This window comes from Colias eurytheme, chromosome 24 (assembly GCF_061535395.1).
Source record: "Colias eurytheme isolate Ceu_HAF_F1 chromosome 24, ilColEury1 Martin Lab GWU primary, whole genome shotgun sequence".
Taxonomy (NCBI): Eukaryota; Metazoa; Arthropoda; class Insecta; order Lepidoptera; family Pieridae; genus Colias; species Colias eurytheme.
Window position 1 is genome coordinate 2,161,420 of NC_143003.1, and position 16,897 is coordinate 2,178,316.

The window sequence follows — 16,897 nt, forward strand, 5'->3', positions numbered from 1 at the left end:
TAGATGCAAAACTATTACGTTTAATGGTTAATTTTGGAAATCGCAAAACGCTGGTCATATAGGTATTCGTTTTCATTAAAAATAATAGCCCAGTCACTCTGGACCTTCGAAAGTACAATATTACATATCCAGCTGAAATTGGTAAAATTATTCAAAGCGATTAAATATAAAATGCAGAAATTTTTCTAATTCTGATGGTCCGGTATGGACCGGACCATTAGTCGTCGTCGTCGTCTACTAAAATATGACAAGCATCTTTTCGTATTCTTGTATCTCAGATTACTAAAGTCAACCATATTATTAACTAGAACAAATAATAAAGACTAGCTTTCCGCCCGCGGCTTCACCCGCGTTTTCAAAGAAAAACCCGTTCCCGTAGGATTTCCGGGATAAAACCTATCCTATGTCCTTTCTCGGGTATCAAAATATCTCTATACCAAATTTCATGCAAATTGGTTCAGTAGTTAAGGCGTGATTGAGTAACAGATAGACAGACAGAGTTACTTTCGCATTTATAATATTAGTATGGATAAGTATGGATATAGATGGAATCACCATCAAGGCTTTTCTACATATAAAATAAATGAAAGACTTCGCAGTACCATCGCGATAAATTAAAATCCTATCAAGGTAACCTTCAGTTGACTATCCTCAGCAACATTCCTGCAGATTCATTCAACTGCTAATGATAATATTAGTTCATCTGTCATGGACGCGTGCTGTTTGATATGTACGACCATTTGGATCTGATATCAATAATCATTTGTGAAGGAACTGTAGTGTAGGTTATATTTCCTAGCAATTCAAACTAGAGTTCAAGCCTTGTATTATTTGTTGTTTCTTCAAGTCTTAATGGTATAATTTTCCTTGCAATTCTAGACATAGTTCAAACATTTTATCAACGCGAACTATGGTCTCCAATTTGACATAGATTATGTATTAATTTATGTGTTCAAGTCATCAAGTGAAACAAAAAATTGATGAAGATCGCTCGCGATTCGAGCCAGAGTTTAGGCATTGTTTTAGCTGTGTCTTCGATCATAACGAAGTGAACTGTGGTCTCCAATTTGTCATAGATTCAGAGCTCTTTTAATGCTTTTTTTGAAGTGGAATTAAATTTCAAGTGATTTTTCGATGATCATCCAGTTTACTTATTAAATGAACTCTAAAAAAAAACTTATTATGTTGCTTGCAATAAACACCTTATTGCTTCATGCATGGGATCTGATGTGTGTGTAATCAATACACACTGTATTGATTGAAATGGTTATGCTAAAACTGTACCGTTAGACAATATATCAGTGATCACTAATAAATATAGTTCGTTATACGTGACTGCTGCTACACGTTTATTGAATAATGACATGCATTTCTACATCAGCATAATTAGCATGGAACGGTTAATTTTGTTTACGGATTGATACAGACGTTTGCTTTAAGCCAGCTTCTCACTTACCTGCCGCAGGGGCAATATTGAAACAATCTCGGTTGCACGGCGTGGGCGGTCTTACAAATTTCAGCTGCTCTCTAAATTGCCCCTGCTTGCCACACAATTAATAAGGAGCGAATTAAGGGCGCAATTCAAATATTGCCCCTGCTTTAGGTAGGTGAGTTGCCGGTTTTAGATAGTTAATAGGTATAGAAACACAAACTCTTGAAAAATCTTTAAAAAAATAATACCCAAATTATCTGCGATATAAAACAAACCAATTGAACTTAGGTATATCTTATTGTCTCAAACTTAACGTAACTGCCCTGAAAAATAAAAAATCATTTATAAAAAATAAAGATCCTGATCCTATTCAACGATATTTTTCTTTCCTATTATTATTGAAGGAACTTCTACAATTTCCTGGCAAAGCAAAGAAAAAACAACATGGCGCCCGAGTATTAACGTAATTGTATTCTATTTCCGATAACATCCTATTTTTTTCTTGCACTCCACTTGAAGTGAATTTATGGACTGTGGTATTTTTTTAACCACATCACAGAGTCGAACTGGTATATTACGCCAAGTTGAGAGCACGTAGACATAAATATATCGCAGTAGGTATTTATTTTCCTGTTTGTGTCACGATCTACAGATACCTACTAGGATTATAAAGTAATAAAATAATATGTAATAAATAAGTTATTTTATTTATAATTAATGTTTGATGATATTATAGTTTTCACGGTACCTATCTATCTATTTTTCGAAATAATTTACCTGTTTCGATACCTCTAAAGTTTAAGATGACAGCTTTTGATCAATTTATTGCATTGTTATATCAGTAAATTGTAGTAGATACTAGTATATACTAGACTAGATTAATTACTCCCTTGAATAAAAGATTGACACATTAGCAACCACTGTTATTTTAATAGTGGTTTTTCCAACTACCATAGGATACGGTAATGCATATAGCAACGGATAATTTATAACATTTTAAATTTAATCGATATACATACTTTACATCCAGCAAAATACTCTGAAAAGCTTTAGAGAAAGAGAGAAAAAGTTGTTTAAGGAATAAAAATTGTTATCTATAAAATAGGTACCTACTCCTTGATCCTTCTGACACTATAATCACAATAAAATAATCAAATGTTCCTCTCCATCAATGCAGGAGTCTTACCTTAATAGGTGGCGCGTAATCCACCGCCATCATGCAGTCACTATTAACCCCAGCTTCAGTCTTTATCATGGGCGGCCCGTGGTACAGTTGCCCCATTTGGTGGTGGTGCATACCACCCTCGCCACGACTGTACCACGTGGTGTACATCCCGTAGTTATCGCAACAGTCACTCATAAATGCATCTTAATAAACCAGTTAGTTCGTTAAAGTCCTCAGTTCGACTGAACGCCTGTCCGTAACCGCACTTTCATTGTTGTCGAACTAGTTCGTTTAATCCCGTTCGTTTAATCCCGTTCGCTTATTAACTGGTTTGGATTTATGTAACTAGGTATATAAAGCACCGAATTTATATTGCACTGAGTACATTATTTGTTATTTTATTTTATTTGACGCGGTATTTTTATGTCTCACACGATACAGCATCTGGAACAAAAAAGAAAATTAAATAAGTATAATGTGTTGAAGAAATTTAAGTATAAATATATAAATACAAATGGAAGTTATAAAGTAGGTACCCATGTTATGATAAATCCGGCCTAATAAATTTAAATAATTTGGAAAATCCAAAAGTGCACGCCTCATAATTTTTTTTAATAAATATTTATTAATTATTATTTTTGTTTATTTAATAACAATTAAACCACATCGAATCAGACCCTGAAAAATGAAAGGGTTCTATTCCTGAGCATACCTACTCAAGCGTAAGAGAAAAAAAAAGACTCGGTTAGTAAAGTATTTCGGTCGCTATCGTGTTAACAAGAAAAAGGATCCGCACATACAGACACACGGACGTCCAAGACAGAACTTTTTTAAACTGTTTTTTAACTAGTTTAAATAACAAAAATGACATCAAAAATATCATGAACGTTAAAAATAGTGTTTTTTCTTAATATGTGTGTGTATGTATTATCTTACAAGTGCAATGTATGATACATAAAGACATTTTAAGTTTGAAAAATCAGATGTTTTGCGCGAAGTGACAGTAGTACCCACCTCAGTCCTCAACGCTTCGCTTATGAGGCGTGCAATACGAACAACTGGATCTAAGCCAACTTGTTGATTGTTTTATGGTTTAAATAATAAATATATATTATATAAATTTAAGTTGGTTGGATATTTTGAACTTATAAAATAACATGCATTAAAAATATTGCTTTTGAGTTTGTATCAATATCTACCTATCCCTTTTGTTGTGATAATATTCTGTAGAGTAAGTAAGTAATATAATTTTATAAAGAATAGAAAAAAAGAAAAAAGCATTTCAATGCCATAAAACCAAAAATATCAAATAAGTAAGTACATATTTTTCTTTAAATTTGAATGTTATACTTCCAGCAGATTTAGCTAATTTGTAAAACAATATTAATTACCTATAATTTTTAATTTGCTACATATTAGGATACAACATAGTTTTCAAACAATCTCCTTTAAAAATTAAAACCACCTCAAAAACAAACTCCCACAAAGCTATCAACAAAACAAATTCCTATTCAAATCAGTCGAGCCGTGAATGATAATTACACGATCATTCACAACGTTATCAATGCAGGTAAAACATAGAATTTAAAACACCATGCCATACGTCTAGGGTTCAACGACCGGGAGGCCACGCCCCCGCCCCACTCGCTGGCCACGCCCATTCGTACAACCACTAATTAAATTAGTTTTATCCTTTATATATGTTTAAATGATATTATTATTTATTGGTAATAAAAACATGGGAGAACCTTTTGGCTAGTACCTAATTTGTGCTTTTGAGAACGATGGTTGGTGATTGATGATTTTTGAATCTGAAGAAACTATTTGATCGATAAAGGGAGGTTAAACGTCAGTATAATTTATAATAATAAGGCCTTAATATAATTTATTTAATGTGTACATTAAATCTAAAGCCTTAATTTATTTTAGTGCATGTTTGTTCGTCTTTCACTTAGTACCTAGGTAATGGATTGCCCGGTGGTCAAAACTTTCGGTAAAAATTATTGCCGATTTTAATAGGTTTCACAACATCTAAATTTACCTAACAATTAAAATGATAATTAATATACCTAGTTCATACATATTATTATTACCTATCTTTATGTCCGAAAATGCTTTGTAAATATGTACCTACATTAATGGCTCTACCTATCGTTAATTTAAATTTTGGAGCCTGTATGATTAAAAAATTATTTTTATTACTATTCCTTGACCCGGCTTCGTCCAGGTTGACATTTTTGAAAGATGTATTGTACCTATGTAGATGTCTTACTAAGAGTAAAAGAATGCTTAAAATCGATCGAGTCGTTTTTAAGTTTAATTCGCTTAAAAATATATGCAGATATTTCACAAACTCAAACATTTATTTATTTCTTCAATTAGAAACTTATTTTATGTTAGAAAAACCACATAGACATAATAAATAATATAAAAATAAATAAAACACAGAAATTTCATTGAAACATATCAAAAATGTCTTCACCACAAAGCCTCCAAAGAACACGCTGATTTTCAAATAAAAAGTAGGTATATTAAATGCTCCACTGTCCGAAGATAATTTATTATTTTTCATAAAATAATTATGTATTTTTCTATAATTATTGTTTCATCGTTCAGAATGCTGCTTTCAATAAGAATCTTGAGTGAGACCAATTAAAAATATTTTTAATATTATAGTCTAAGATCCCACTGCAGGATTACTTACTTTGTTCATAGTTTGTTTGATGACACCAAAATTTTATGTGCCTACCTATATTTATAACTAGCGGTCCGCCCCGGCTTCGCCTGTAGCCTATGTTCTTTCTCAGGAGTCAGGGTCTAAAGGTTGTCTATGCCAAATTTCATCAAAATCGGTCCAGTAGTTTATGCGTGAAAACCATACATACATACATAATTACAAAACTTTCCTCTTTATAATATTAGTATAGATTAGGAGAATATACAGGGTGTCCCAGCAACGGTATAGGTACTAAGCTGGAGGTTGTAGTAAAAAATACTTATAAAATTCCAGACGAATTTTTTTGACAAATAGATGAATTCTTAAAACTCTATGTGTACAGTGTACACCCCTAACAAGCAACCCGCTCAACTTTGCCACTCGCACGTGTTATGTGTTCATAGACAAAATGCTCACATTAGCGAAGCGGTACCTATATGCGTATATGCCGGCTGCGCGAAGCTAGAGACGAAAACACGGATTAAGCAAAAAATTTTTGGCGTACCTAATTTTGTTGTTTAAGTATTTTTTACGTGATCAGTGTATACAAAACTACAAGTCCCTTCACGCTTAGTATACCAATACCTAGTGGGACATCCATCCATTCATTTGTCAAGATTCAAAGATACCAAAATCGTCGTCCATGACACGATGATATTGCCATGACGCGACCTTGAAATTTTACTCTCAACGCGCCTAAATAAGTTTCTATTCAAAATCATCAAAAATTGTTTACGCGTTTTAGTGTAGGTAACGGAATAAGAAACATTGCATTAAAAATGGCTACACTGTTGTAAATTGTTATTCAAAACAAAATCAAATTCAATTCATACGTTCTAGTGGAACTGATGAATTTCATTTAGGCTGTCTGAAAAAAGTAACAATTTCTTTTTTACGCCATGTTATTTTTTTCTTCGTGTTTTAATCCTATTTCCCCCATGCCCTATCTTATTTCTTCTCTTTTCATGTACATTTATTTTAAAAACATGAACGATTCATTTTATAAGTTTTAAAACTATTAAAACGATTTCAAACTTAATTCGTACTTTCAACAGCAAAAAGCTTATTGTATTAATATCTACGAATTTCATTGTAATCGGTTCAGTAGTATTTGCGTGAAAGAGTAACAAACATCCATACTTCCATCCTCACAAACTTTCGCATTTATAATACAAGCTTTCCGCCCGCGGCTTCGCCCGCTTTGTCTAAAACCTATTAGATTAGGTACATACTAAAACCTTCGTCGAAAATCACCCTAGTAAAAAATCCGCACCAAAATCGATTGCGTAATTTTATAGATTTAAGCATACAAAGGGACATAGAGACAGAGAAAGCAACTTTGTTTTATACTATGTTGTGATAGTGATTAGTAGGATATAGGTAATAGGTATCTATACCTCTATCTATACCTATAGTATCTATAATGTTTATCGATTCATTTACACACTAAATGTGTCTGATCGCGTGCGCTTTGACGCGGACCGAGTTACCGTTTACAATAACTTGTTTTATTAAATGTTTTTAGACCACGTTAGTTTTAATTACCTTCATAAATGTGATGGTTGTTGCCCGCGGCGTTGCTTGCAACTTTGCGTGAGCTATCTTACTTATCAATATTTATTTTGCTATTTTTATAGTGTTATTTTGACAGCACTTTATATGCAACTAGCTGTGCTCCCCACATTGTTCTGCATCTATTAGTCTTAGCGTGAAGATATATAGCCTTCGTCGATAAATGGATAGTCCTAACAGTGAAATAATTTTTCAAATCGAACCCGTGGTTCTTGAAATTAGCGTGATCAAGCAAGCAAACAAACAAACTCTTGAGCTTTATAATATTAGTGAAGTAGGTAACTACAGTCTAATATGAGTTTCATGAGTTGAATGTCACAGACAATCCTTTTTGTAATTATGTCGTAGTACCTAATACCAAATGCAAAGATGCTACTTACCTAGTACCTACTCATCATTTTCAGCTTCTATTCTGTCAAAGATATAATATATTCTTATAAAAAAACTAGATTTCCACCCGCGGCTTCGCCCGCGTTTGCAAAGGAGAACCCGCATAGTTCCCGTTCCCGTGGGATTTCCGGGATAAAAACTATCCTATGTGTTAATCCAAGTTACCCTCTATATGTGTGCTAAATTTCATTGTAATCGGTTCAGTAGTTTTTACGTGAAAGAGTAACAAACATCCATACATCCATACATCCTTACAAACTTTCGCCTTTATAATATATATATTAGATATATTAGAATATTAGATATTAGATATATTAGATATAATATTATAATAATTTTCTCGCATAAATTACTTAAATAATAATATCTATCGTTATTTGGTAGATAACCCTAAAAAGGGCACTCGAGTATTTTTATCTTACCGTCATGTGGGCATATAGAAAATTTCCATCCTGTAGGTATACAAACTACAGAAATGTTAATTATACTATTTATGTAAATAAACCGTATAATGCGTTTAAAACTTTTAATACCAATAAAAAAAACCAACAATTAAATATATCGAAATGGTCGATTGTAATTTGCATGGCGGTTACATTCTTAAATACAATTCTATTTAAAAGGTATATTTTTTCAATTATCACGCAAGTAAACCAATTAGCCACTTTAAGTAACCGTTAAAGCGTCAAGTTAAGCATTAACTTAAACGATGTAATGCGGTTTTAGTCTTCGATGTAAATTAAATTAATTAAACAGTATGTTCGAAACTGATGGACTGGTTGTGATGGAATTTTGTTTATTGGTAGATCGGGATTTACTGATAACTGTTGTAGGGACACACATAATATGCAATTCGCTGACCGAGCTTTTTGTATATGTGTGCGTCCACATTGTTTCCCCGACGCTTTCTACATTTTATTAGAATTATTATTCAGTAGGTAATTCTTCCAACAAATCTTTGTCTTCAAAATAATATTATTTTATTCTATTATAATTTCTTGTTGTTCCTTGTCGGGGGTCACCAATGTAGAGCAGTGCTGCTGCCCCCAAGGTTGCCCAAATAAGAAAGCCTTTACTTTAATCACTTTTAATCCTTTTTTACAATATATTGTGTTGTTTAAGCTAGCCGTTATGAATAATAATTCTAATAAAATGTAGAAAGCGTCGGGGAAACAATGTGGACGCACACATATACAAAAAGCTCGATCAGCGAATTGCATATGTGTGTCCCTACAACTGTAATTATTAAAAAAGGCTCTTCTGTAGAGAAGTTGTGTTCACAGCCTTTTTTATCATACTTGTTAATTATTTTAATTGTCTGGTAGAGATCACTGCATAGCGCATAGTGATATGGCCGGAAATTGTGCTACATCATGTTTGAATATTGTTTTCTTCTTTGTTATTAGTCTATATATAGAGTATATTAAGGTATATATATCGTACAAATAATTAGGAATATGTAATTGCAAAAATACGGAAAAAGCTCCTAATAAGATCTATTATAAATTGCTTTATTTGGTCTTCAATCCTTTGAACAAGATAGGCAGCTTTCTTGCAGACAAACCAGAAAGAATATACTTACCTTATCATATACATAATATATAAATACTAATATAAATATAAATTACTGTGGTCCCATACCTATATCATTAAATGGGGTCTCAAAATTTTTTATTCTACTTGACTATTAAATAAATAAATATTTCAGGACAATTTTCACACAGGGCACAATATGATCCCATACTAAGCTTTCGCTTGTGTTATGGAAACCAGATGGCTGATAAACTTACATATATAATTTTAAATAAATACTTATATAGATAATAAACACCCAGACACAGAGCAAACATCTATGTTCATAACACAAATATTTTCCCCGGGTGGGAATTGAACCCACGACCTCTGGCTTGAAGGGCAGGGCCACTACCAACCAAGCCAACCGGCTATTTTATCTTCACCCGAAAAATAACATAGAGTCCTTCTTTAACTAACTTCAGTTACTAACTTATCAATGATATTTTAGGTTAAAAGGCATAGGCACGTCAAAATTTATCTCTTTTTCGCTCACGATAGTTGAATTATGCCATCTTACTTTGACATTATGTGTTGGTAACTTATCTACACATTTTCACTTGTAATAACTTTAACTTAAGCCACTGCACTACTTAGCCTCCCGGATTACACACACGACAAAAAACATAAACAACAAATCTTATTAAATCAATTATTAAACATTTAATACATATATTTATTAGTATATATGACAGGTATGTGTATATTAGTAATATATATCAAATACATATTAATTAAATGCTACGTAGGAGCGCACGTGCGTTGTATATTATGTATTGAATTTTAAACAGTTATTTTAACTTAGTTGCGAAGTTGTAATTCTATAACTTTATATTGCAGAATATCTGTATTTTTAATAAACTACACGAGCTAAATTGTAAATTTATTTTTATAAATAAATGTTCTTTAAAACAGTAATATAAAATAACATTTAATCTAGTTCTAAATGGTGTACCTAAATAATATAATAAATACTGGTTGGAATGTATGTTAAACTTTACTTTGTTAATGTAAATAAGCATAATCAACTTTAATAATTTGGTGGGAGTTTAATTATATAATAAAACTGTAATGATTTCCGCTGTAGGTAGGTACCTATACCTACATATTCTATGAATATTTTTCTAAGAATCGATTGTTGTTGATTATTTTCGAATGAGATTTATTATTTCGTAATACATTGTTGGTTCCGTATGTATTAAATGCAGATTTCTTGAATTCGGGTATTTTCTATCTTAATTTTTACTATAAAAATATAATTTAAATATAAATAACTACCTACAATATAGTTTCAATTAAATGTGTACCTTAAATATGATTTTTTAACTAATAGGTTAATTGCATCGTGTTAAATATCTTTTAGAACTAAATGATGAATTATTATACAATAAAATGAATATTAAAATCGTCTCGGTATATAAATCCCGCCAAATATAGTCAATAACGGATTACATGTTGTATTTATCATAAAATACTTATTTATTTGATTCATTGGCTCTTTCATATTCATACATAAAGCGATTTGTAGTAAAGTATAGTTTACACTGTAAATGCAAATAACATCAGTGGAAATGCAGCTTTATAGCTCTACTTCTTTTGATGAAATCAAGCTTTATTATGATCTACATGCAATCATTTGGTTTTTAATGCGTACTATCCATATTAATATTATTAATGCGAAAGTAACTCTGTCTGTCTGTCTGTTACTCAATCACGCCTAAACTACTGAACCAATTTGCATGAAATTTGGTATGGAGATATTTTGATACCCGAGAAAGGACATAGGCTACCTTTTATTGCTAAGTAATATGTTGTACCACAGGCGAAGCCGGGGCGGACCTCTAGTATCTAATAATTTAATGCAAATATTTTTTTAAAGCTCTTCTTTTGAAGGATTTTCAATTTTCTCAACGGAACCCTAAAAGTTACTTTAAAATGTATCCTACATGTTGCTTGTTAAAACCTCTTTATTATGTATAAAAAAAATATGTTTTTCCTCTTAAGATAAAAAAAAGGATTCTTATCATCATTTTTATTTTGTTCCCTGCAATGTAGTGACACGAACCCAGTATAAAAGGATTTAGGCCATAATCCACCACGCTGGCCCAGTGTGGACATATCTTTGATCTAACATATTTTGCTATTAACCACCAAGCTGGCCAAGTGTGGGTTGGCAGATGTATGACCAAACTTATTTTATTTCACAATGTTTTCTTTTTTCGTAGCAATGTGGATAAAAGATAAATTGCAAAAACAATTAAATTGCACGCACGTCTAGAACTGAGTTTTGATTGATAACAACTCCATTTCTGTTCTTAACATGCAAGTTTACATAAATATGAGAATGTTTAAAATATATTTTATTCGAATCATATGGTTTTACCGTTTTTGATGTTTGTAGGTGTAGTAAGGTTCTGAATTATAGCGGTTAAGCTTAATTCAAAGCTAGCAAGGACTGTGCGTATATGTTTTCTAATTATATTTTTTTTTCATCATTAGTACCTAAAGATTTTAATCGCTCAGCAATTGTGATGTTTGAAAAATAATATTAATATAATACCTACCTATAAAGACATGAGGTATAACTCATATCTCATATGAGGTATATATCATATCTTTTACTAGCTGCGCTCCGCGGTTTCACCCGCGTGGCTCCACTTCTGTTGGTCTTAGCGTGATGATATATAGCCTATAGCCTTCCTCGATAAATGGGCTATCCAACACCGAAAGAATTTTTCAAATCGGACCAGTAGTTCTTGAGATTAGCGCGTTCAAACAAACAAACAAACAATCTCTTCAGCTTTATAATATTAGTATAGATAACTAGCGTCGCCAAAAACAACGGACATAATTCGTATCGTATTTCTTTATGTTTGTTATTCTTAATAATCTAACACGGGCTAAGAGCAAGTCGAATACACGCAAGGGTTCCGTGACTTATTATTTACATCTTTAATAATGAAAATGAATAATATTTCCTTATATTACCTATAATGCATGCATAAATGTAATATATTGTGTAGATATTGCACAATATAGTTATAAATTGTGTAAAAATAAAGGCAGAATAAAGAATTAGCAGTACCTTGTTATATGACTAATGTATATTGTATTTTTATCCATAGTCTATACAAATAACACTTCGAATAAATAAATAAATTTGTGAGTGTCTAAATTAAAGTTACGATATACCTACGTTTAATTGTAATACCTATGTCCGTATGATCCGATTAATATACGAAAAATCTATAAATTTTTTTGCAATCTAGGTACGTATATTTTAAGGAGTAGCTTAAACTTTTACATACCTTTCTTAAGAGCTTACAAATTGGGTATAGCTTAGATGTTTTATAATGGTTAAGGTCGAGTAGTTTTTGATCCTTAAAATCATCAAACAAAGATTTAAATAATATGTAAATCATATAATTATTAAATTATTACGTACCTTTACCAATTATTTAGTTATATTTACAGTGCGATAGTTATTTTCACAAACACTCGTAGTTTTTGCGTGACGAACAAAACGACTAAGTCACGGATCCGATCATGCACAAATCCATAAAGGGTAATACACATGATGAATGTCAAGAATTCATTCATTTATCATTTAATTAATGAATACGAGTAATATTACAGTTAGATACATTTCAGTTTTGAGATTGAATAAAAATGCTACTTAATATTATAAATGCGAAAGTTTGTGAAGATGGATGATGGTGTATATACTATTTCACACAAATACTACTGAACCGATTACAATGAAATTTAGCATGCACATAGACGGTAACTTGGATTAACACATAGGATAGGTTAAATCCCGGCAAACCCACGGGAATGGGAACTATGTGGGTTTTTCTTTGAAAACGCGGGCTAAGCCGCGGGTGAAAATCTAGTTCATACATAAAGTGGGTACTTATACACCTATCTAAAAATATTTAAAGGTACTTAATCTAATTTAAAATTGAATTGAAAGTAAAAGAAGGACTAAGTTAATATTATAATGTGATTTGACTTTAAATGAAATCAGTTTTAAGAGAAAATAAATTATACAACTAAAAATAAGCAGGTTATGTTTTGGTCATACCTGTCTCTACCTTTTGCCAAAGGACTTCTTAAATATACATTATACATCTGTTTAAATAAATAAAAAATAATTTTGGTGTTTGTTATGGTCTTCCATTAAGACAGAGAACAGTATCTACCGATAAAAGTTACCTACCTATTTAAATAGGTAGGTAACTTTTATCCAAGACCAAAACATATTTATACATATATTGTAATACTGTGGTTCGGTCTACCAGCGGTCATATCCACAGCAAGAGCTTTCATCCACTTATATCAATCCCTTAGAATTCTTACGTTATTATTTTCACATCAAATTTCATTCAAATCAGTACACCGGTTTAGCCGTAAAAGCTCAGACAAACAGATTTTCGCACCATAGTAGGTAAAAGAAAAGATTCCATTTGTAATCCACACAAAAATGTAAATAAAATTTGTCGTTGTACATGATTTAAACACGTTTTTTACTTTTTTATAACGAATAAATTCAATAAACCGGGTAAAAAATATTAAATCGAGTTAAATAACAAATTAATAATTAATTATACTTACCGTAATCATATCGTAACTAATTTTAAAAACGTTTAGTTTTTTACACAATTTTAAATACTCCAGTTGCGATGTTAATCAAGTTATTAGTTTAATTATTTTTCATTTTGTTTATTATTTTTTGTAAAGTTTTAATTTACAGCTATGTTATCTGGGCCTTTTTATTGAATAGAGTAACTTCTAAAGAAACTTCTAAATTTTTCAAGAGATCAGAATGGAATAAATTAAAATTATTGTTATTATTCACACTTATAGGTAGGTAGAGTCGCAATTTATTAAATGATATCGGCTCATTTATGAAGAAAGTTAATTTTTCAGAACATAATAATTCATAGACGAAATTATGGCAAATAATACGTAGTAGGTACCTACGTAAGTAGGTACTACTTAAACAATTTATTTTTCCAAACACACTTCCAAATAAATAAAACAATGAATGCTGCGTCGGGCTTTTCAACATTAATACCGCGATAAGATCACAGTTATTATATTACTATTACTACAGTTACTATAGTTACTAATATGAAAGAAAATTAATCTTCTTCTATCGTTAATAAAAATAATGAAATCTTTATCATGCATAGGCAATATAATAAAAGATTAACAAATATTTATATCAACCCGCACTTGGCATGGCGGATTACGGCCTAAGCCCTCTAAGAAAATCTCTATGGACTGTCCCTGTAACGGAAATTAAGTAGGTATATGTAGGCATGATAACTTTTTTCTTAAATATTGTTTTAAGTATAATATTTTAAAATAGTAGGTATCAGTGCTTATTTACAGTATATGCCTTAAAAACTCATATAGCTACGAATAATGACTAACATGATGAAGTCCAGCTTGCTTTTTTTACTTTTTTAGGTTACATTTTTAGAAAAAAAACTTTTTATGGATCTCGTTAGTTAATTAACCCATTGAGCCCCGATTCCCGAATGGCCCGATCGGGCCACGACACAATAGATTTTCTATTATGTCTGTGATTCCGGGGCCTGATGGATTAAAATATACCCAGGTACGAGTAGCACTTGCTCCGGTGCATTTCGTAGCGACGTAGGTAGGTCTGTATCTACCTATAGGTAGGTACTATAATAATTAATATTATAAAGCTGAAGAGTTTGTTCGTTTGTTTGTTTAAACGCGCTTATCTCAGGAACTACTGGTCCGATTTTAAATTTTTTTCAGTATTAGATAACCCATTTATCGAGGAAGGCTATTTATTGTTAGGCTATATATTATATCATCACACTAATACCAACAGGAGCGGAGCAACGCAGGTGAAACCGCGGGGCGCAGCTAGTAAGACATATTTTTTAAATCTTTATTTATTAGATATTAATTAAATATTTTTTAACCTTTCTATCACAAAGGTAAAAACTTTTTATGTTGTCTGTGTATATACCCTTTTGTAGAGCTTTTGTCTACTTTGGTGGAAACTTCACTATTTCTCTCTCTATTTAAACTTTTATAAGAACCTATACTTGCTTGATTTTTAAAATCGTTAAATTCTGGTAGGTAATGACACTTTCAAACAAGGTACTGTTTAAAAAGTGTAGTTAATAGAGCTAATGTGGTAAATAAAATTGACTCTATACTTTACTTTTTTTCAAGTGTTCAAGTTTTTGCAAGTCAACTCTATACTCTAGATACATGTAGTGACTCTACTCTACTCTACACGTATTTATTTTAAGCTCTAGCAATTCTCTAGAATTTGGATATTTACGTATCTCTACCTAGTACAAATTTATATGCAAGTATGTTTTACAATTTAAGGGTCCCTACTACATTATTCTCACGATTCATTTTATCCAAGATGCAATATTATTACGTCGTATTAAATAAAACAGAGGCTTTAATGTACTAATAGTTAATTCGTAGATAATTGTTGCATTGTTTTAAATATGTCCTTTAAAGGAATATTAAAGTTTATTTAACTCTAGGTAGAGCCTCCAGCTCAATTACATAAAGCATTTTCTTATATTTATCGATGTATTTAATAGGTATGTACCAAGCCAACCTATTCGATAGCCAGCAAAAAATCCGCATATCGATATTTACCTCCACAAAAACACATCACTATCACTGCACCACTAATCACAGTCGACAAAACACCAGTCAAAAAACCGCTAAACACTAAAAGATTAACACTATCGTGTCATCATTGATATCAGATAAAAACCAACGAAAAAAACCGGTATTTGAATTTTTTATCGCGTTTTTTCCGCCGTGCGACGCGACAACCCCGCACAAGGGTCCACTGATTACTAAAAACCATGACTCGAAATATCGTGGGCGGCATGCATTCGTGAGAGATGGATATAGGCTTTTGTGCATGTAAGAAAGAGATAGAAGGCCGCCATGTGGGCGTGGTAGTGTGGGTGTGGTCTGTATATGACATATAGTATATATTATGTTATATAGTTTGTATGTGAGCGGCTTTTTGCGTAGAGTGCATTGTCTTACGTTTTTTTTATTCGCAAATGGTTAAGCTAAGATTTTATTGATAGAATTATACATTTAAAAAACAATGAGTTATGGTATTTATTTTATTATCTTCTGCAATTAGTTATTATACGTTATTATAAACAGTTATAGATATGATTTGAATATAAAGAAAAACATATTTTATAAACTATTAACAGTGAACTCTACCTATTAATTAAACTTCAAAAACATCGACACAAACAAAATCCTTAAACGTAGGTAATTGAACTTTTTTAATCGTTAAAAATTAAAATGTTCAAACCGCATCAATTTATATTAATCCGTTAATAGCTGCCAATTATTTTATTAAATATCTCAGTAACGCGAATAGATTTTTCATTATTCCCTTAATTCATACAAGCAAATTATTATAATTCGTCTGTGCATTAGTTTATTGTAGCTTACAAACTTTAATATAGGTAGGTACCTACTGTATAATTGATTACGTTATATAATATTTTCTTTATTGAAATTATTATTTACCTACCTAGAATAATTTCATTTTTTTACAAACTACTACTAAAATAGCAGTAACTTCAATGGTGAGGACCTCGGACTTCAAATCGATAAGTTAGGGGATCGAGTCCAGGCTAGCACTAAATAAATTCATAAGCACCACTAGCAGTAAAAAAAATATTTTTCAATTTATCTGCAATTTTTTTCTAACACTGCTTGATCGGTGAAGAAAAACATCCTGAGGAAACCGACATGTCGAAAAATCAAAAAGCTCGACGACAACCCGCCAACCCACCGCTTGGCCAGCGTGGTGAATTATGGCCTGTACGGCTGTACCCTCATAGGAGGCCCGTGTCCCAGCAGTGGGATAGTACCTATATATGGGCTGATGATGGTGGGAGCATGATCTTTTAGATCGGTTGCTATCGTGTAGGTAAAAGATGTTCATGTGTTTCGTGCTCTATACTCAGGCTAGACGTGAACTGTATAAACATGCATT

The 16,897-nt window shown here is 31.7% G+C and overlaps 1 protein-coding gene across 3 annotated transcripts in view; it reads right to left on the reverse strand.

The window, feature by feature from the left end:
• LOC149897881 (zinc finger protein rotund-like) overlaps positions 1-15,719 on the reverse strand; it is a 157,985-nt gene extending 142,266 nt beyond the window's left edge. For all 3 annotated transcript variants that reach the window (XM_090115977.1, XM_090115978.1, XM_090115976.1), the window contains exons 1-2: positions 15,517-15,719; positions 2,619-3,041 (exon numbers count right to left, since the gene is read on the reverse strand). In XM_090115977.1, the coding sequence (XP_089972103.1) occupies positions 2,619-2,792 (174 nt within the window). In that variant the 5' untranslated portion in view covers positions 2,793-3,041; positions 15,517-15,719. The remainder of the gene's footprint in view (positions 1-2,618; positions 3,042-15,516) is intronic.
• Positions 15,720-16,897: the final 1,178 nt, after the last annotated feature.